Below are 18,552 nucleotides of genomic sequence, written 5' to 3'. Positions count from 1 at the left end.
TCCCATAAACCACCTGCTGCACCCGCCCGCCTTGCTTCCCACGCTGCGTGCCAGCTGGCAGAGAGGAAGTTCCTCTCCTGGTCTAACCACGGCCCGAGGAGGGGGGCATCTCGCACTGGAGACTCTCCCTCCCTACCCAACACGGAGGGTCTTCGCCTGGAGGAGGCTGAGAGTCACCCTCAAGAAGACTCATGGAGGGCATGGTCCTGGGGACCTTCCAGGGAGTCACACCCAGTGGGGTCCGCTGGGGGTGGTAAACACCCAGTGGGCAGAGAGAGGCACCTGGCCCAGGCGCCCAGACTGTGCTTGCAGGGTGGCAGGGCCATTTGGTGCACAGGCAGAGGCTGTGGCGAACCAGGGCCACCGAGTGGGGGACAGGGCCCCCTCCGCCGGCTTCCTCAGGGAGAGGCCAGCATCAGGCAGGGCTTCCGTGCTGACCTCCACCACACTGTCCCTTGTGGTCCTTGGTGTTTTTCCTAATGAAAGGCATCACAAATTCCTTTCCAAATGTTTTACTTTCGAGGGCATTTGAGTCTTCTTGTCCGAACAATTCTCGCGGTTAAGAAACCACGCGCTGCAGCTGCCGCTGGTCCCTCGCCCCCCATTACCGGCTTTTCCGTGAAAATAAGTGCTTGGTTTTGTTTGGAGCCTGGTTTCGTTTTTCATGTTGGCCGAGTCCCCGGCTTGGCCCACTGCCTCCCCCACCCCCATTAGTGGCCCGGGTCCGCAGTCCGCCTGGTGTAGGGGGCGCTCCTGGAGGGATAAGGGCAACTGGATGCCGCAGGGGCTGAGCCTGGCAGGGCGGCGAGACCGGCCACTCCAGCCGCCCCTCCGCTACCCCCTCGGGGGCTGTCCCCAGACGGGGCCTGCCGCCTCCACCAAGAGCCTGCACAGGGGCTCCGGGAACAGGCCGCGAGCAGCCCCCACTGTCTGTTGGAGCGCGTGACTTCCCCGGCTGCACCTGGAGCCCAGCGGGCCCAGCCCGCCCCGCCGTGGGCCCGCCCCACCGTCGGCCCACCCCCATCCCCGCTCTCCCCTTAAAAGCGCGCCGTTCTCGCTCCTCCGGCGAGACGAAACTTCCCGCCCCGGCGGCTCCGGCACCCAGGTACTCGGGACCCTCGCCACGCGGAGAACGAAGGGCAGCCAGTCCGTGACCGGGCGGGGGCGGAGCGAGGGGCGCATGGCCAGCGGGAGGCCAGGAGCCGGGTCAGAAACGAGGGAGTGAGGGGCCGGGTGGCTTGGGGACCGGGAGGCGCCTGCCGCCGGGACGCCCTGCCTCGCGGCTTAGGTTTCGTTTTCCTGCGACATGGTTTCGGTTTCCCGGCGCTCCGCGCCGCCCTCCACGCGACCATTCCTGTCGTGTCTCTGCAGGGTCCAGCCTGAGACCACCCGGCCAGGCCTGGACGCTGGCTTAACACCTGTGACCGCATGTGTGCGCGCCTGCCACATCTGTTGTCACACTCATCGCCACCTTTGCCCTGAAACCCACACCTGGGCAACGTCGTGGCCATAAGCCCTCAATCCACACGTGTGACCCCCTCACCTGTAACAACTGGGCCACAGTACCTGTGGTGACACTTGACTGCCACCCGCGACCACACCTCCTCGCAGCGGAGGGCGCGCCCCATCTCTCCAAGTCCAGTCCTTGCAGAGCGAGCGATGGCTGTGGCTCCCGACAGGTGAGAGCCTGGCCCACGCTCCCCAGGTGCCTGACCCCGCGCACCTTGCCACCGGCGCCCACCCCGCTGGCTGCTCCGCCCGCAGGGTAGCCCCGCGCGTGCTGTTCGGAGACTGGCTTTTGGGCGAGGTCAGCAGCGGCCGCTACGAGGGGCTGGAGTGGCTGGACGCAGCCCGCACACACTTCCGTGTCCCCTGGAAGCACTTCGGGCGGAGGGACCTGGGCGAGGCGGACTCACGCATCTTCAAGGTGGTACCCCAGCCCTGCCCCTGGTGTGAAGGCTGGCTCGGGCCCAGGCCCCCGACCTGCTCCCCCAGGCCCATGCCCTCCATCTCCTCCCTAGGCCTGGGCCGTAGCCCGCGGCAGGTGGCCGCCCAGCAGCAGCAGAAGTGACCCTCAGACCCCCGAGAGCGCCCTCCGCGCAGGCTGGAAAACCAACTTCCGCTGCGCATTGCGCAGCACGCGGCGCTTCGTGATGCTGCAAGACAACTCTGGGGACCTCACGGACCCGCATAAGGTGTATGCGCTCAGCCCCGAGGTGGGGTGGGCAGGTGAGTAATGTGGGGGAGGGCTGCTGGCAGGGAGGCAGACGTTCAGTGCGCAAAAGGCGTCGGAACTTGGTTCCGTCGGGGGCAGCCACTGGTCCGATTTAGTTTTAGAAACTGGCCTGGGAGAGGCTAGTGCCAGGTTGTTGGGGGAGGGCAGGGGATCACAGGGAGGAAGCTGATACCGCCTATTGGGACTAATGAGGGGCGGGGCGGTCCAGCTTTGAGGGTCCACCCAGGGGTTCACACCTTGGCGTGCCACTCTGGAGTCTCAGGTCCCAACTCTCCCTCAGAAGATGCAGGCATTAACCAGGGGAAGGATGAGGCCCTTGATGTCCCCCCCAGGATGGTAAGGCTGCTGTGTCCTCCTTGTCTCTGGGTGGGGGCTGCCACCTCGTTGGTGCTGGGGAGCTGCTTATGCTGGCACTGCCTTCCCCTGCAGGGCGGGTTCCTCAGGCCAGCCCTGGCAGGAGATGCTGGTGAGAGGCGGGGGCACCAGCTGGCTGGGCCGAACCCTGAGCCCTGCGCCCCAAGCCCTCTTTCCGGCCCAGCTGACGATGTGGAGGACCTCTTGCTCCAGGCTCTGCAGCAGAGCAGCCTGGAGGACCACCTGCTGGAAGCTACATGGGGGGTGGATCCAATCTCCCCAGAGGCTCCTGGTGAGGGGCTGTCCTCTGCCAAGGGGAGGGGCAGGCAGGACAGCAAAGTCCCTGGAGGGAGGGGGAGGTGTCCAGCAGAGATGGAGCCAGCCACAGCCGGACCAGTACAGCTGTCTCCACTGTCACCCTCTTCAGGCCCAGAGCTCCCTGCGGGGCAGCTGTACCTGCCAAAGCCCCAGGCCCAGACGACAGGTGAGAGGAACCTGGGGACATGTGGAGGAGGGAGGTGCTGGGGGACCAGGTGCCAACACAGCCCTTCCCTGGACGCAGGCCTAGCCCCAGCACCCTGGCAGCCCCCTCAAGAGGCAGAGCCCTGCACTGCGCTGCCCCCCAGTGCCTGTCCCCCGGTGGCAGGTGAGCAGGTCCCAGCCAGGCCTGGCTACTCACAGCTCAGTCTGCACACAGAACCCAGCCTGGGCACCCTGGACGTGACCATCATGTACAAGGGCCGAACGGTGCTGCAGGAGGTGGTGGGCCGCCCAAGATGTGTGTTCCTATACGGGCCTCCCAGCCTACCTGTTGAGGCCACAGAACTCCAGTGCGTGGCCTTCCCCAGCCCTGCTGAGCTCCCCGACCAGAAACAGCTTCACTACACAGAGAAGCTGCTGCAGCACGTGGCCCCTGGCCTGCAGCTGGAGCTCCGGGGGCCTGGGCTGTGGGCCCGGCGCCTGGGCAAGTGCAAGGTCTTCTGGGAGGTGGGAGGCCCCCTGGGCTCTGCCAGCCCCTCTAGCCCGGCCCGCCTGCTGCCCAGGAACTGCGACACTCCCATCTTCGACTTCAGCACCTTCTTCCGAGGTGAGTGATGCACCTGCCCTGGGTCTGCCGCCCAACTTGGCCCCACCCCCGCTCACAGAGCCCCTGGTCTGCAGAGCTTGTGGAGTTCCGGGCTCGCCAGCGCCAGGGCTCCCCACACTACACCATCTACCTGGCCTTTGGGCAAGACCTGTCAGCCAGGAGACCCAAGGAGAAGAGCCTGGTCCTGGTGAAGGTGAGGTGCGGGGCCCCGTGCGGGTGAGGCTGCCCACAGCCCCCACCTGGCTGATACCACCTTCCCCGCAGCTGGAGCCGTGGCTGTGCCGGGCGCACCTGGAGGGTGTGCAGCGTGAAGGCGTGTCCTCCCTGGACAGCGGCAGCCTAGGCCTCTGCCTGTCCAGCTCCAACAGCCTCTACAACGACCTCGAGCATTTCCTTGACCACTTCTTCATGGAGGTGGAGCAGCCCGCCTAGGCCTGGGGCCCGGACCCCACCCTGATCCAATAAAGAAAACCCGAAAACCTGTGCTGGTGTCCTGACCAGGGGTGGGCTCAGGGCTGGGGCTCTGGGGGGCACTGCCGACTGCAAGGCTTGCTCCACTTCCCGGGAGCCCACGGGATCTGCGGGCCCAGGAAGGGAGGCGACCATCCCCCCAAACACACACTGAGGCCTCCTGTGCGCACCCGTTTTCTTCTGTCTTTCACAATGAAGAAATAGGCCACACACTTTAGAGCCAAGAAACTCTACTGGACGAGTACAAAATGCCCTTGGGACAGCAGACGCGTGCTCCTGCCAGGAATGCTGGGAGCGTGGCACCGGGGATCCCGGAGTCAGGGACAGCTGACTCCGTGCCGTGCCCAGGGCTTGTCCCTGGCCTTAAATGCGCCAACGCTATGCTCTGCCTGGTGGGAGGCAGTGGAGTGGAGGGCCAATGAGCGATTGTTTACAGAACGGAGGGAACAAAGCACTGACGGAGTTTCTAGATCATAAACAGGCACACACAGGGCTGCAGCCGGAGCCCCTCCTGATCACCAAAGGCTTCACCTTTCAAGTACTGAGTCAATGGAGAAGTTTCTAAAGAGAATCCATTTTTGATAAATTAGAACACAATGGAAACTGTGAATCTATAATATACATATAAAAAAGTCCAGTTTTAAGCTGTGAGCAAGACAGGTGCACAGACCACGTGTGATCACAGGAACCCTGAAAACAGGAGCACAAGATGTCCCCACTTTTCTACTTCTGCCACTTCCAACAGAACCGCCTGGGGATCTGGGGAAGTGCCACCACTGCCATCACGGGGCACCAGCTCCCAGGGTGTGCCCCATGGCCTTGGCTGGCCTCAGCCCTCGGCGCCCTGGGCGGGCGGCTCCTCCCCAGCCTCGGGCCTCCGGTGCCTGCGCATGTGCCTGTACTTGTCCACGTAGGCCCTGACCAGGTTGCCCACCTTCACAGGGTTGATCTCCCCGCTCTTGCTGTGGCAGATCTGGGGGAGGGGGAGAGGCACAATTACCTGGATGTCCTTCCACAGCCCAAACTCAGTGACCAAGCTCTGGGGGCCCGCGTCATGAGGGACAGGGGACTCGGGAAACTGATGCATGTCTGCCCGCTCTGCTCACCTTGCAGAGATGTGTGGCCAACATATCATGGATTTGAGGCTACCACCCTGGGCCTGAGAACCATCCATCTCTCAGGTCTTGCTTCCCTACCTGTGAGCAGGTATCTTCAATATTTCCTGTCATTTAGCTTATTTTAACAAGTAAGAAGGATGCTGTTCTAACCCCTGGAAAATGCCAATCCTTACTCTTCCTGAGCGACTCCGAAGTGTGGCTACAGGGAGACGAGGGACTATCCTGAAGCTGCGGCCAGGACGTGCCAATGCTGCCCTGGCCCTGGCCAGACCACCCTGGGCCGAAGCACCTTCCTCAGTGCTCACAAACACCCTAAAAATCCGGGTCAGCAAGAGACAGCATAGACCCACCCCTCATAACAACCGACCAGGGTGCCGGATGCACACGTGTGTGGGGCCCACCCACCCACGCTCACCTTCTGCACAGCCTTACGAAGGATGTCCTTGTACTCATCCTTCGTCACTTCCCTCTTCTGGTAGAAGGGCTTGATGGCCAGCTTCACCTCCTCCACTGCCCGCTCCTGCATGTGCAGCTTCTTCATGTACTAGGAGCGAGGACATGTGTGTGACCATCCACCAGAGGGGCTGCTCGGCCAGGGCAGAGGCTGGGAGGGCCCCTTACCCAGAGGCACGGCCTCTCTGGGGGAAGGTGGGTGGACTCACCTCTTCGTTCTTGGCCTTGTCCAAGGCTGGCCTGGGAGCAGCCGTGTTCTCCTCTGCGTTGTTGGCCGCGTGGCCAGCTGGCTCTGAGGCTGTGGTCAGGATGGTGGGCACTGGAGCTGGGCTCTGTGCCACCCTGCAGCCCGCAGGGGGAAGGCTCCCCTGCAGCATGAACTGGACTGCAGGCTGGCTGACTGGTGCATAGGGTGGGACACCCGAGGGCAGAGCCGGGGCGGGAGGCAGGTTGGAGTAGTGAACCTGGGCAGGAGGGCAGCTCACTGAGCACAGAGCCCTGACGCTGGCAGTGTCCAGCACGTGTCCCCACCCCACCCCGAAGTATTCAGAGCCCGGCAGAGACGGGGGCACCCACCTGAGAGGGGTGGGTGTCAGGGAAGCCAGGCCCTGGGAGCACACAGCCTGGGGGAGGGGGCTCTGAGAAGGACACCTGCTGGAAGGCTGCTGTGGGGCCCACGTCGTCTGTTTCCCAGACCCCTTCCTGGGGCTTCTGTGGCCTGTGAAGTGGCGTCCCTGAGGGCCAACACAGGGGAGGTGGGTGCTCTGTGGCCACCCTGGGCCAGAAGGCTGCTTCCTGACTGGAAAATTCCAGAAAAGCATCCCAGCAACAAGGACCACAGGCCATGCTGCAGCCGCCTCCCTGCCCTCAGCCTGTGTCACTAGCGTGACCCAGGAGGCACATGTGCGCACAGAGAGAAGGCCCCCTGGCGGCCACTCCATGCCGTCCTCATGCGCCGCCCCGGCCCATGCCCGGAGTGCCCGTGGGAGCACCCTACTCACGCAGGCCTCGGTCTTCCGCTGGGGTACCACGTTCTGCCTCCTGCAGGTTCCAGGTGACCCTCTTCACCAGGGCTTTAGCGCGCAGCAGGGGGGTCTGAGAGGGGCCTTCCTCCTTCCCTACAGGTGCCCCGCCCAAGGCCTGGATTCCCAGGGCGCTGGGTACCGCAGCGGCCTCGTCTGCATCCTGCCAGAACAAGGGCTTCTCTTGGGGGCCCTCTGCCAGGGGCAGGGGCTGCACAGCATCCTCACCGTGGATCAGTGACACCTCCCTTCTGATGACGGCCATGGCCAGGCTGGTGTCATGCTGCTGGGTGGCCGGGGGCACAGCAGGGTTGGGTGGGAAGTCTCGCTCTGGGGAGGAGTCCGTGCTCTCTGGCGAGGGTGGGGAGCTCATGTCATCCAGCTGCATGAAGATGGCCTCGCTAGAAAAGTCCTCAAAGACGTGCCCTGCCTCGACGGAGTCGCCATAGTCCAGGTCCTCAGGTGGACACTCGGATGGCACCTCCAGCATAGGGGTGGCCTTTGGGGGGGCCTTGTGAGCTTCAGCCTCTTCTGGAGAGGTGTCTGCTTCTGCTGAAGCTGGCAGCCTGGCCGGGGGCTCCCTGTCTGGCCTTGCCTCCTCTTGGGGAGGCGGCTGTGGAGAAGCCTCCTTCACGGCCAACTTCCTCTCTGGGGAGCGGGAGCGGGAGCGGGGCCGTGGCCGCTTCTCACGGGAACGAGGCCGCCGGCGCTCCCTGGACCTGAGCTCCACGCTTGGTGATCTGCACTTGCGCTTCTTCCTCTCACGGGAGCCCCGCCTGTCTCGGGGCCGCTCGCGGCTCCTCTCCCTTGGGTGCCGGTGCCTCCGGGCTCTCTCCAGGCTGCTGGGGGGCGAGCACTCCCTCCCCCAAGACCTGGAGCCTGACTCCCTCTTTTTCTTCCTCCTGCTCTCGCGGTGGTCATGGGAGGAGCTGCCAGGGCTGCCCGAGCGGGACCGGGACCTGTGCCGGCCTCGGCCCCAGGAGGCCCTTCTCCTCTCCCCACTCTTGTCCTTGGCCTTCTTCCGCTTGGCTCGCTCGTGGCTGCTGGAGCAGTCGCTGGAAGACCTCCGGCTCCTGGCCTTGGGCCTGTGCCTCTTGGCGTGGTCCTCACCCACTGGTGGCGACACTGACTGTGAGCTCCTGTCCCCAGAGTGGGAGCCGGAGCGAGTGCCTGAGTGGGCCCTCCTGTGCTCCCTGGTAGTGACTCGCTTCCTCTTGGCTTTCTTCCGGCCACGGGAGCTTGATGTGGAGCGGGAGCGGGAGCGGGAGAGGGACCGCAGCTCCACGATCCTATGGGTGGTTGTCTGCGGGGCATCTGGGCTCGGTGGGGCGTCTGGCTCCACCACTGACACACAGGTCACTGTCCGCTCCTCGGAGTCAAAGAAGGTGCTGCGGGGTGGCGGGTCCTCATCCTCCCAGGGCTCTGGCGGGGATGGTCTTGGGACCCGGGGGACTGAGGCTTGGCCCTCAGCAGGCTCCTCTTTGCCCAGCCCCTCGCGCTCTGTGTTGGAGGCCCCCTTGGTGGTCCCCTCACTCCGGAGCTTGAGCAGGCTGGAGGAAGGCCCCCGAGAAGGCTCGGGCTCCGGTCCAAAGGTGGTTTCCACCGTGTAGGAGGTGACGCAGCGCACAGTCTGCAACGGTGGGTCCTTCGGGCTGTCGATGGAGATGGTGCGCGTGATCTCAGAGGGCAAGAGGCCAGTGCCGAGATGCTCAGGGCTGCTGCCAATAGAACTGGAATCAGAGCCCGTAGGGTCAAAGGGGTCGTAGATCTCGCTCTTGAGCTGCTTCGCCTTCCTGATGGAGAAGAGGGGCGAGGGGTTCTCCTTCCTCTGCACCTTGTTGTCGACAGGCCGGAAGGTGTTACAGAAGCCAGGGTTGGAGAGTCTGCTGGAAGGGGCAGTGTTCCCAGGAATGTTGATCCTGAAGCTCTCAAAGGTTGAGCCGACACCCTTGCCCCTCGAGGATCCCAGCGGGGCCGGGGACTGGGGGCCGCCCCCCGAGTGCGTGCTGGGCTCCTGTGGGCCCCTGCTGCTGGGCTCGCCCTCTGCCCGGGCACTACGACCAGGCTGCCCAGGGCCCTCCCTGCCAGTGAGTCGGCTTATGCAGGAGCTGGGGATCTCGACGCACTGCCCGGTGGGGAGCGCGTCTGCCTGCCTGCTGCCGCTGTTGTCTCTCCTTATCTTTGGGATCCTGGGTAGCTCAGAGATGTCAGTTCTCCTGGGAGCTGGTTTGGGGGCCTGTCCTAGCACAGCACTCTGAGATGGCGAGTCAGAGCTGTGATCTGAGACCTTAGAGGACACAAATCTGAGAGGCAAAGCGTGCTTCCCTTCACCATTCAGTCGGGGGCTGTCACTTTGTTTTAAGCCAGGCCGGATGACGTTCGACAAGTTCTGAGCCTGACCCGACCGAGAGGTCCCTGAGGAGTCCAGTCTCACAGCTGCCCCCAAGGTGAGCGCAGGGACACAGGAGTGGGTGGCCGGGGCTGGGGCCGAGGCAGGCCTGCTCTGACAGCGTGGCCCCAGGCTCTGTAGCCCCCTTCCTGAGCATGGTGCCCCAGGCTGCAGGCAATCTCCAGACCCGGGGCCTTCTCCCTCTCTGGACAGACCAACTGAGTTTCGCTGAACAGGACTGGGCGCTAAAAGGGAAAGAGGCAAAAGGCATCAGCCCCCACACTCTCCCTAAAGAGCTCCAAGAGTCGGATAACTTCTACCAAATGACCCTCTCAAGCTGTGCGTCCTCAATGCCTCCCACTGGCACCTTGACCTGGACCCTCTCCTGCCCGGGGCGCCCCCTCGGGCAGGCTTGCAGCTCGCTGAGGGGTCGCAGACGCTTTCTCTTCTGCTTTACAGTTACACCACTGATGGTCTGAAAGTTCCCACGCCAGTCACAGACACAGGGGGGCAGTGACAAGGTGTGGCCCGAGCTCACAGCACCTTGTCCATCTCTGTCCTGCCCCGCCTCCACGCTGGACCCACCCCAGCCCTGAAATCCTGCCAAGGCCCAGCTCTGTGGGAGGGGCTCCGTGGAGGCTGGTTCTGGAGCTCTGAGAACACATGCCAGCTCCTCTACGGCTAAGGAGGGTCTGTGGGCTGGCTGGGAACCCCACCACCGTCTAGGCTATCAGCTGTACTTCTGCTCACAAAGCGATGGAAAGTTAACGGAGAAAAACAGCTGAGAAAACTGTCCCCCTTCGCTGACACTTCCTGTGAGTGGAAGATGCCTGTTTAGTGTGGTGGCTCTCCCACCCTCTGAGTCCCACGATTGTTTCTGCTTCCTGGTGTGCAGGGGACGGCGGGAGCAGACGGCGCCTCACCTGCCCTCCTGGCGCTGAGGGAGCCGTCCCGGTGGATGACAATGTCGGCGCTGTTCATCATGAGGAGGCTCTGGCCCGACAGGATGCTCCCCAGCAGGTCGGGGACCGGGGCCTCGTCCACTTCTGGCTCGGGCACCGCGGCAGGAACACTCCTCCTGCAGGCACAGACCCAGGGTGGGCCACTGCTGCCTCCCCACGCCCCAGGCCCTTGGTCAGGCACCCCTGGTGCCCCTGCTGTTCCCCGGGGCCCCCAGGTCCTGGCTGCTGTGCCGAGAAGAGGCCGTGTGCTGGGCCCCCTGAGGGAAGAAGGGAGACCCACTTGGCAGCTCCAACTGAAGGACAGCAGTGTTTGGGGGTGACGTTATCTGAGGCTTCTGGCCCCAAATGTCACTGACAGGCAAGAATTGGCGGATAATGCCATCTTCTAATTTTGTTGGTTTGGCTAATTCTTTTTTTTTGTGGAGTCAAAGAGAAGAAAAGATGCAGGCAAGGTGCAGCCGCACTGAACAGCAGCTTGGCTCCCTGCTGGTGGGCTCTGTGGCTGAGCTGGGCACGCAGAGGAAGCCCCGAGGAGCTGCGGCTCCCCGCACCCCCTCCTCGCCCCCAGTGGCCACCGCTTTGTCCCCGCACCCTCAACTCAGGACTGGCTGCAGCACTTCCTCATCAGAGCCAAGGGAGGGGCCACAAAGAGAGGCCGCAGGAGCATGGGTGGCAGGGTGCCAGGCCAACATGGCGCCCAGCTGGTCCCTGCAGGCCTGTGGCCCCACCACAGGACCACTGTCCCCTGCCGTCCTATCCTTCCCAGGACAGACCTGGAGAGCCCCATGGAGATGGGCCTGGCCACAGGCTGGTGAGACTGCACAGCTGACTGAGAGAGGATCCTCCTCTTGGCACTCAGAGGGGAAGCTGGGTCTGCAGACAGCTCTTCATTGCTGCAGGGAGGACAAAGGCCAAAGGGAACAGGTGACCCCACATCCTGACGCCCAGGGAGACATCCCCAGCTCACCCTCAACAGCACCTAGCATGGACAGGCTAAGCACTGCCCCACATGGCAGTATTCGTGACTCAACAGTGAACACAGGACCTGGGCAGCAGCTTCGCGTGGGCAGCTGCCCGAGTCTCTGAGCAGGGATGGCGGGCAGATGTGTGAACAGGCCTCTCTAGGTTAGGGGCTGGGGACGCAGAGTCCTCACCATCTGAGGACGACTCTGAGGCAGGAATCATTACCCTCATTTTACAAACGTGGAGTGAGAGGCTTACCCACGCTCCCCATGGGGGTGCCGTGCCCAATGTCCACACTAAGAAAGGAGGGAGGTGACACCTAGCTCCCCAACTCTGAGATGGTGCCCCTGAAGGACTGCTCCCCCTGGAGTCACCTGTCGAAGGGGTCCAGCTCATAGGGGTCTCCAAACAAAGAGAGAGAGGCTGCTCCGATGTCCGCACGCATCAGCCCCAGAGAGGGGTCTGCAGGCTTGTACACGGATGGGATGCAGGCTCCGCGGACTGGCCTCCGGAGGCCCAGCGTCCGTGCAATGCGAGAACGAGCTGTGATTTCATTCTGAACCGAAGTAACAAAGAATAAGTGATCAGTAAGACTGAAATCTAAGGGTTTAAGACACACCATTTCAAGTATCAATTAGCAACACCAACACCAGGTGGAGCACATGGTAACGCAAAGCCAAAGGGCCTTGCATGTATTAATCACGACGTTGTTGAGATTTAACTGAACCACAGAGCGAGCAAACACCGAGACAAGCATGACCCACACACCACAAAGCCACGGGCAGAACCTCCCCAGAGTGCTGTCAACAGGGGGTCCTTTGTTTTGAGCAAAAACTCACAAGGAGGGAAACAAAGCATCCAACTGATGTCTGACTGACAGCCTGTTTTAAAAACCACCTGCGGAGTGAATGGCGAGGGGACAGAGCCACTCCCACCACAGCCCAAGGCACCTTGTGCATGGTCCCGGAACCCGAGGGCTCAGGTGGGCGTGCAGGGTGGGAGCCGGCCGCAACAAGAAGGCAAGGCCCCGTCCTGCCAGTGCCCACATGGCTCACAGCTCTGGCCCCTACTCCTGTGTCTGAATGAACACCGAGACCATGTGTTCACATACACCACTTACTAAACTGAGTTTTACATAAACATACCATACGAATTTAATTAGGCAATAGCTACGCCCCTGAGTATAAATTCACATAAAGATGCAGCAAACACCTGAACAGCTTCTTCTACTTTACGTATCAAAATGCTCCAAATGTCCAGTCCAGCAGCTGGAGTGAGAACAGGCCCTTCAGAAAAGGGATGCATGACGCAGGCTGCTCAGGCACGACAGAGCGGCACTCTGAGAGCCCAGTGACGGGGGACTCTCAGGAGGGGGAACGGCCTGAAGTGGACAGTGTCCACACACATCCCGCTTGAGTCACCTCAGCCAGGACAAGTTGGCTCTGCCTGAACAGCCAGCTGTAGACTCCAGGGGAGGTGCTCCACCCCAGAGGACCCGGTGGCGGCACCTCTCTGAGCCCCCACATGGCTCCTGTACTCCGGGTCCAGTCCTCTTGCCTCCCTGACAAGCTGGCAGCCACAGCCCCGCCCACTCTGCACCCTCTGGCCTGCCTGCCCCTTTGTGCCCACAGGACCCCTGGGGGTTCTGGGAGTCACACACAACCCCTGAGGATGTCTGCCTCCAAAGGGTCCTGGGAAACATCCTGTACCCAATCTGGGCTGTAGAAGTGTTCGTTCTCATCAGTGAGTCTCTAAGCAAACACAGAGGAGAGGCTGCTTCTGTGACCCCCCTCCCCCACCTAACCACACAAAGGGGTCAAGGGCAGAACGTGGACATCGCCACCAGACTACCTTTCTCTTCTTCCCCGTCCTCCTCCTCACGCGGCCCTGGCGTTTCTTAGATCTTGTCCCGGAGCTCCTCTTGCCCGTCACGGATGATTTGGATGGGGTCTTCTTCCTTCCTGACGCTTTCCTCCGTCTTCCTACAAAGAGGACAGACAGTCTGTGCTCACTGTGCACAGCCCCTGCCCCAGGCATCCCCTCCAGGAGGTGCCCCACACCACCAGGACCAGCACACGGACAACCGTACACACTGGCTCGGGGTTTTTTTTTTTTGGTTTGATTCCTATTTGGATATTTAATTTGTTTCCAATTTTTTTTTTTATTAATGTTATGATAGGTTACAACCTTGTGAGCTTTCAGTTGTACATTATTGTTAGTCATGTTGTGGGTACACCTCTTCCCCCTTTGTGCCCTCCCCCCTCCCCCCCTTTTCCCTGGCTCGGGGTTTTTAAATGGAAAAGTAAACCATAATTTAAAAAATAACACCTCCATGGAGGAGAGAGAGGGAGGGCAGCATGGAGCGAGGACTTTGGAATCTACTTTGATTTGTAGATCTGACTTTTAGAACCGGTAAATATTTCAAATAATTATGAAACAAAATTAAATTAGAACAAACTGTGACAATCAAGAGTAAAATGAAAGGACGACTATGCATTGGACCCAGTTGGTGATCTAACCACAGAGAACTCGCCCAAGAGGCCTGAAAACGAATGATTTCACTGGACATTTCCTAAAAAGGAAACTGCAGAATGGCCAGAGTCAGCCCTGCCCGTCAGTCATCCCAGGGGGTGCTGCTCTGGGCTCAGTGGGAACCAGCCCTGGGCGGCCACAGGCACCCTATGACGCTCCAACACCCCCTGCAAATCCACGGGAAGCCCCGCAGGGAAGAGGGACCCAAGGCAGACAGAGGGGTTGGCTTCGCGATGTATGCTATTAAGATACATCAAATACACCTAAATCCCTGAGTTCATAATGATGCTAAAAACCCTAACTGATGTCCACTGAAGGATGCTGCTAAGCAACCCCGTGGTCCTGAGAAGCAGTCGATAAGAGGAACAGGCGAAGGCATCAGTCAGGTGGCTTTGTGCAGAAGCACCGCAGCACTGGGAAGCAGCTAGCGCAGGGTCAGGCTCTCCTGACCTTCCTCAGTAAGGTCCCAATCTGAGCCCTGAGCACTGACAACATCCCCCCTGTCCCCTGCCCCTGGCAGACACCAAAGCAAACAAGCACCCACTTGAACCTGTGGACAGCCAAGGACAGCTGCTGGCTGCCCATGGTGCAGTGGGCAAAATCAGACCGTGAGGGATGCTCCAGGACAGAAGGCCTGACCTCCTCCACAACCAAGAGGACACAGACACAGGCTCAACAACCACCAATGCAACATGGATCTTGTCTGGCTCTCGATTTAAAAAAAATAGTTTCTAAAATTCTATCACATTTATGACACAATTAGAACTTTCAACATTGACTGGCTATTTCATGATGTCAACAAATTACTGTTGGTTTTCTCAGGCATGACCACAGTACTGTGGTTAAGAAGAAAGATTCCCTCCTTTAGACACACTGTGAATACTGACGGTGGATGTGAAGCATCTACTTCAAAATGATACGGGAGGAGGAAGTGGGGGCAGAGACGAGGCAGAAGTGGCCAGGAGGGCTGAAGCCAGGTGACGGGTAGTTAAGTGGGCTCACTATTCATTTCTTCCCACACTTCCACAGGTTTGACCTAAGTCTGAAGAAAGTATAAAAAATTCACTAGCAAAGCAAAAAAAAAAAACCTCAAGCAAAATAAAGCCAATGTGGCCTAACCAAGTGACCTGGACTCTGCATGTTACGCCCTCAGTGGGATCCACATTAGGGACGAGGGGGAAACACCACCCCCGCCTCTAACAACCGCACTGCTAGCAACTCGAGGTTTCTGTTCCGAGACTGTTCTCTGTGCAATGGGATGACGCAGACAAGTAATCACAGTGTTAGGACTGAGAGCTGGGATTTCTGACATGAGAAAAAGAAGACACAGATGTGAGATACAAGACACAAAACCCCTCTAAGCCTGAATTTTAACTCAGGAATTGGTAGGACCTTACGACATATTTCTTAGTTGTAGCCACTAAATAGGGCTAGAACAATGTCAGCCACCGGCAGGGGAGCATCACCGAGCTCAGACCTGGTCTCTAAGTTCCAGCTCTCACTGGGAAGGCAAGAGCTCCCCGCAGGGGCCCACGGGAGCCACATGAAGAGGGCCCTGCTAACTTGCAGCACATACAGAAGCAACAAAGCTGTCACAGCACCTACGGGGGGAAAACACCGGCAGGACCTGTCGAACAGACCGGCGACCACGAGACCGCTCTGTGCCTGCGGGTGTAGGGAAGACACACGCTTGACTCTCCCCAGCACTGGCGAGAATGTGGTGCAGCTACAGCTCTGATGTTACTCAGGGGAGCAGAAGTCGGCACATGACCTCAAACACACATTCACCCAACGATCCAAGCAGTCTACTCCTCTCTGCTCCCCAGGAGAAACAGAACACCTGCCTGCAAAAAGACTCGCAGCAGGACACGCACAGCATCTTCACTCTCACAGAGCCACACAGAACACAACCCAGATGCCCAGCACAAGCGGCTGGGGAAACAGACTAGTGTATTCAGGCCATGGGATGTTCCTCAATGACAAACAGAAGTTAACCACAGACACACACAGCTACAATGACTCCAGAATCCTTGTGCTGAGCGACGAACCAGAGCACACACTCAGGAACTTCTAATGTCTTGTTACCTCAAGTTTGAGAACAGGCAGAACTAATGGACAGACAGGGATAGAAAGGACACAGGGCCGCCTGGTGGCAGGGGCGCAGGCTAGAAGGACGGGCCATGTGCAGTGGAGACACTCATTGCACTCCACGTGTACACACTCGTACTGTATGTGTACACACACTGTACTGTAGGTACAGACTCATTGTACTGCACGTGTACAGACTCATTGTACTGTACATGTACACAACTCAATACAGGTGGTTTTTAAAAGAGCAGAGATTGTAACCCACTGAATAAAACAGGAATCCATGAGTCCAGGCTGATTTCAGTGAACAACCGAGGGGAGAGGGAAAGCTCCTCCTCAGAACAGAAAGCCAACTAAGGCAGACAGCTGGAACCGGAGCTAGAAGTGGCCAGCAGTGTGAAAGTGGGATGAAGGCGTGATGAGGAACAAGATGCATCCTCCCTAGACACCTATTCCTTCCCAGGGAAGAACAGAACTTCTAGGGACGCAGTCGCTGAGACTAACACAGAACAGCACTAGGAAACCTGAGTAACTGTACCAGCAAGGACTCTGAGTCACCACTTCAACCATGCCCACAGGGACGAGCTCGGCCCGGGCAACACGGGCGCTTCGTCACGTTAGGAAAAGAAACCCGGCAATTGTTCCACCAAGTCCTCCAGAACAGTCCTCACGATTCAGGGAGGCCAGTGTCACCCTGACACACAGGCAGAGGGTGCTGCTGCACAGACAACACTGCCCTGGGGGTATTTACAGGGATAAACCAGACCAGATCCGCCTGGCCGCGAGGGGCTTCTGCGTGGGATTTTCGGCTCCCTGAGAAAATGAGGCTGCAGAACTGGAGCCGACCACTAGCTGCACTCTGGCGCAGCTGTTGGTAGGGATGAGCACCTGGCCTGCCGCTGTCAGGGACACAGCCCAGGCCACTGTGCCCAGACGTACCTCTTTTCCTTCTCCGTTTGGCGGGGGCTCGAGGAGTCAGGGGGTGCTGATACACGGCAGTGCTCAGACCCGCGGCGACGGTTTCGATGGTCTCGTCAAGCAGGGAAGACATGAGGTACCTTGGGACGTGCTACACAGCAGGGGGCAGCACTGGTCAGTGGGGTGGCTTCTCGTACCCCGCCCTTTCCACAGGGAGGACCCCAGGCAGGGCTACTGCGGAGGCCGGCACCACCTCAGACCCCTTGAGGGAGCCCTCAGCTCCCCGCCAAGCCAACCCCAGAAGCTGGCGGCCCTCGGCCTGGCAGCAGCAGGCCAGGCTGGCACCGCACTCTTGCTTCCAGCAGACAAAGTGCCAAGTGCTTCCCAAGGGCAGCTCAGGCCCTGAAGATGGGCAAGGGGGAAGGGGGTCTGGGAAGACCTCTGGAGAAGAGAGTTCAGGGTGACAATGGAGGATGAGCAGGGCCGGCAAGCCACGAGAAGGAGCAAGCAGAGCCCCAGGCGCGAGTGGAGGGAGCTGCCAGGCCCAGGCCGCCGGGTGCGGAGCAGAGGCGTACACGGCACAGCCGAGGGGGTGGGGGTGGGGTGGGTGGCTGGAGCAGAGAGGAGTCCATTCAAGGGACGGGAGGAAACAGTAACCCAAGGACGAGGGGGATGCGGGGCAGAACCGTCTGCTTTGGGAACCCAGGTGGTGGGAGGGTGTCTGTGATGGGGGTACCAGGGCCTGAGTCCCCACGGTCTTCTCAACCCATTCTCAGTTCTGTGTCAGGCTTCCCATGGACTAACACCCAGACTGTAGAAAAGCAATGCCCGTTGCCCCTCACTGCACAGCCGCCTGCAGGAAACACACAGGAGTGTGCATCTAACAGTGAGCCATAGGAGCAGCAGCACCAGGTCACTCCCAGGTACGGTGCGCAGACCTGGAGGGAGACTGAGGGAGCTCAAATGGGGCCTAGAGGGACCCAGTCACCAACCATGCCTTGGCCCCTCCACCACAGGTCAGGCCTGACTACCCGGCACTGCTGACAACGCCCTCCTATGCACCCACTGCCCAGCAATCAGGCAGCTGAGGCGCAGCAGGACAGGGTGCAGCCACCAGAAGAGCCAAGCCAGGAGCGGCCTGCAGTACCTGTGGGCGGCCATAGTGTCACGCACACCTACCTGGATCCTCCTGGCGGTGGAGATCCGGTTCCGGTTCACGGTCGCTCGGACTCTCTCACTCTGCCGTGTCCTGGCGATGGCCCGGGTCCTCCCTGCTCGAGGCCGAAGTCGGCTGGTGGTGGGCACCACATCGGCCAAGAGCAAGGAGACCTCCTCCTCACTCACAGGACCCGCATCTTGGAAGAAAAAAGTCTGGGGCTGATGTGCATGCCCTCTGAGTGACAGGACGCAGAGGGTCTCCCTGGAGCCTGGGCCTCCAGACCTTCAGGGCCGGAAGCCCTGAACCAGCTGAACCAAAACGCAGCTGGGATCAGTTGTGCTCCTCCAGCTCCCACCCAGCAGCGCAACAAAAAGCCATCCCCCTGACGGAAAGCCCTAGAAGTTCTCCCCATGAGACAATAAGGCCCGCCCCGGCCTCCTCGGGGCGCTCAGCCTGAGAGGGAGGCAGGGCATACCGGCGGCAGGGGCAGCTCCAGGGGCAGCACACTCCGGACAGAACCACTCGTCCACTGGCACCTCCTGGAGAGGGGGGTCCAAACACTCCATGTGGTACCTACAGGTAGAGACGGTGCCAGTCACACAGGCGTCCCCTGCCTCACTGTCGCAACCCAAGAGCCACAAAGCAGACCTTCAAATGCGCCCAAGGCTGCACTGTGCCCTGCCGTGGACTGAACTGTGTCCCCTCAAAGCCATATGCTGAAGCCCTAAAGCCCAAAGTGACTGCATGTGCAGACAGGGCCTTTGAGGAAGGCGATTAGGAGGTTCAACAAGGTCATGAAG

At 60.3% G+C, this 18,552-nt stretch overlaps 2 protein-coding genes across 21 annotated transcripts in view; one reads left to right on the top strand and one right to left on the bottom strand.

The window, feature by feature from the left end:
• Nucleotides 1–712: 712 nt before the first annotated feature.
• Nucleotides 713–4,158, top strand: IRF7 (interferon regulatory factor 7). Of its 8 annotated transcripts, none has more exons than XM_014729763.3 (10): nt 713–1,105; nt 1,372–1,679; nt 1,765–1,927; nt 2,022–2,229; nt 2,517–2,572; nt 2,666–2,882; nt 3,018–3,074; nt 3,153–3,677; nt 3,752–3,870; nt 3,942–4,158. In XM_014729763.3, exons 2-10 carry the CDS (start codon nt 1,660–1,662, stop codon nt 4,107–4,109), a joined length of 1,533 nt encoding a protein of 510 aa, XP_014585249.1. In that variant the 5' UTR covers nt 713–1,105; nt 1,372–1,659; the 3' UTR covers nt 4,110–4,158. The 8 variants fall into 8 exon arrangements, with proteins under 8 accessions (XP_014585249.1, XP_070086402.1, XP_070086400.1 ...); XM_070230301.1 differs by having other exon boundaries at nt 741–1,105; nt 3,288–3,677; XM_070230299.1 differs by having other exon boundaries at nt 741–1,105; nt 2,499–2,572; nt 3,288–3,677.
• A 544-nt stretch (nt 4,159–4,702) lies between these two features.
• PHRF1 (PHD and ring finger domains 1) overlaps nt 4,703–18,552 on the bottom strand; it is a 32,063-nt gene continuing 18,213 nt past the window's right edge. For 8 of the 13 annotated variants that reach the window (XM_023654743.2, XM_023654741.2, XM_023654745.2 and 5 more), the window contains 12 exons: nt 18,228–18,325; nt 17,773–17,948; nt 16,615–16,744; nt 12,907–13,037; nt 11,430–11,611; nt 10,866–10,985; nt 10,054–10,208; nt 6,721–9,375; nt 6,296–6,453; nt 5,929–6,183; nt 5,682–5,810; nt 4,703–5,121 (listed from right to left, as the gene is read on the bottom strand). In XM_023654743.2, the coding sequence (XP_023510511.1) occupies nt 4,978–5,121; nt 5,682–5,810; nt 5,929–6,183; nt 6,296–6,453; nt 6,721–9,375; nt 10,054–10,208; nt 10,866–10,985; nt 11,430–11,611; nt 12,907–13,037; nt 16,615–16,744; nt 17,773–17,948; nt 18,228–18,325 (4,333 nt within the window). In that variant the 3' untranslated portion in view covers nt 4,703–4,977. The remainder of the gene's footprint in view (nt 5,122–5,681; nt 5,811–5,928; nt 6,184–6,295; nt 6,454–6,720; nt 9,376–10,053; nt 10,209–10,865; nt 10,986–11,429; nt 11,612–12,906; nt 13,038–16,614; nt 16,745–17,772; nt 17,949–18,227; nt 18,326–18,552) is intronic. The other 5 variants (XR_011424169.1, XR_011424170.1, XR_011424171.1 and 2 more) reach the window with 1 other exon arrangement.

This window comes from Equus caballus, chromosome 12 (assembly GCF_041296265.1).
Source record: "Equus caballus isolate H_3958 breed thoroughbred chromosome 12, TB-T2T, whole genome shotgun sequence".
In the NCBI taxonomy this organism is placed as follows: Eukaryota; Metazoa; Chordata; class Mammalia; order Perissodactyla; family Equidae; genus Equus; species Equus caballus.
The sequence above is the reverse complement of the archived record's forward strand: the minus strand, read 5'-3'. Positions and strand labels throughout refer to the sequence as shown.

Excerpts from the sequence above, each read along its gene's own strand:
- IRF7 (XM_070230296.1), top strand. The coding sequence starts at position 1,660 with ATGGCTGTGGCTCCCGACAG. Across the intron at positions 2,573-2,665 it reads TTGATGTCCCCCCCAGGATG|GGCGGGTTCCTCAGGCCAGC; the intron begins GTAAGGCTGCTG and ends CTTCCCCTGCAG. Across the intron at positions 3,678-3,751 it reads CTTCAGCACCTTCTTCCGAG|AGCTTGTGGAGTTCCGGGCT; the intron begins GTGAGTGATGCA and ends CCTGGTCTGCAG.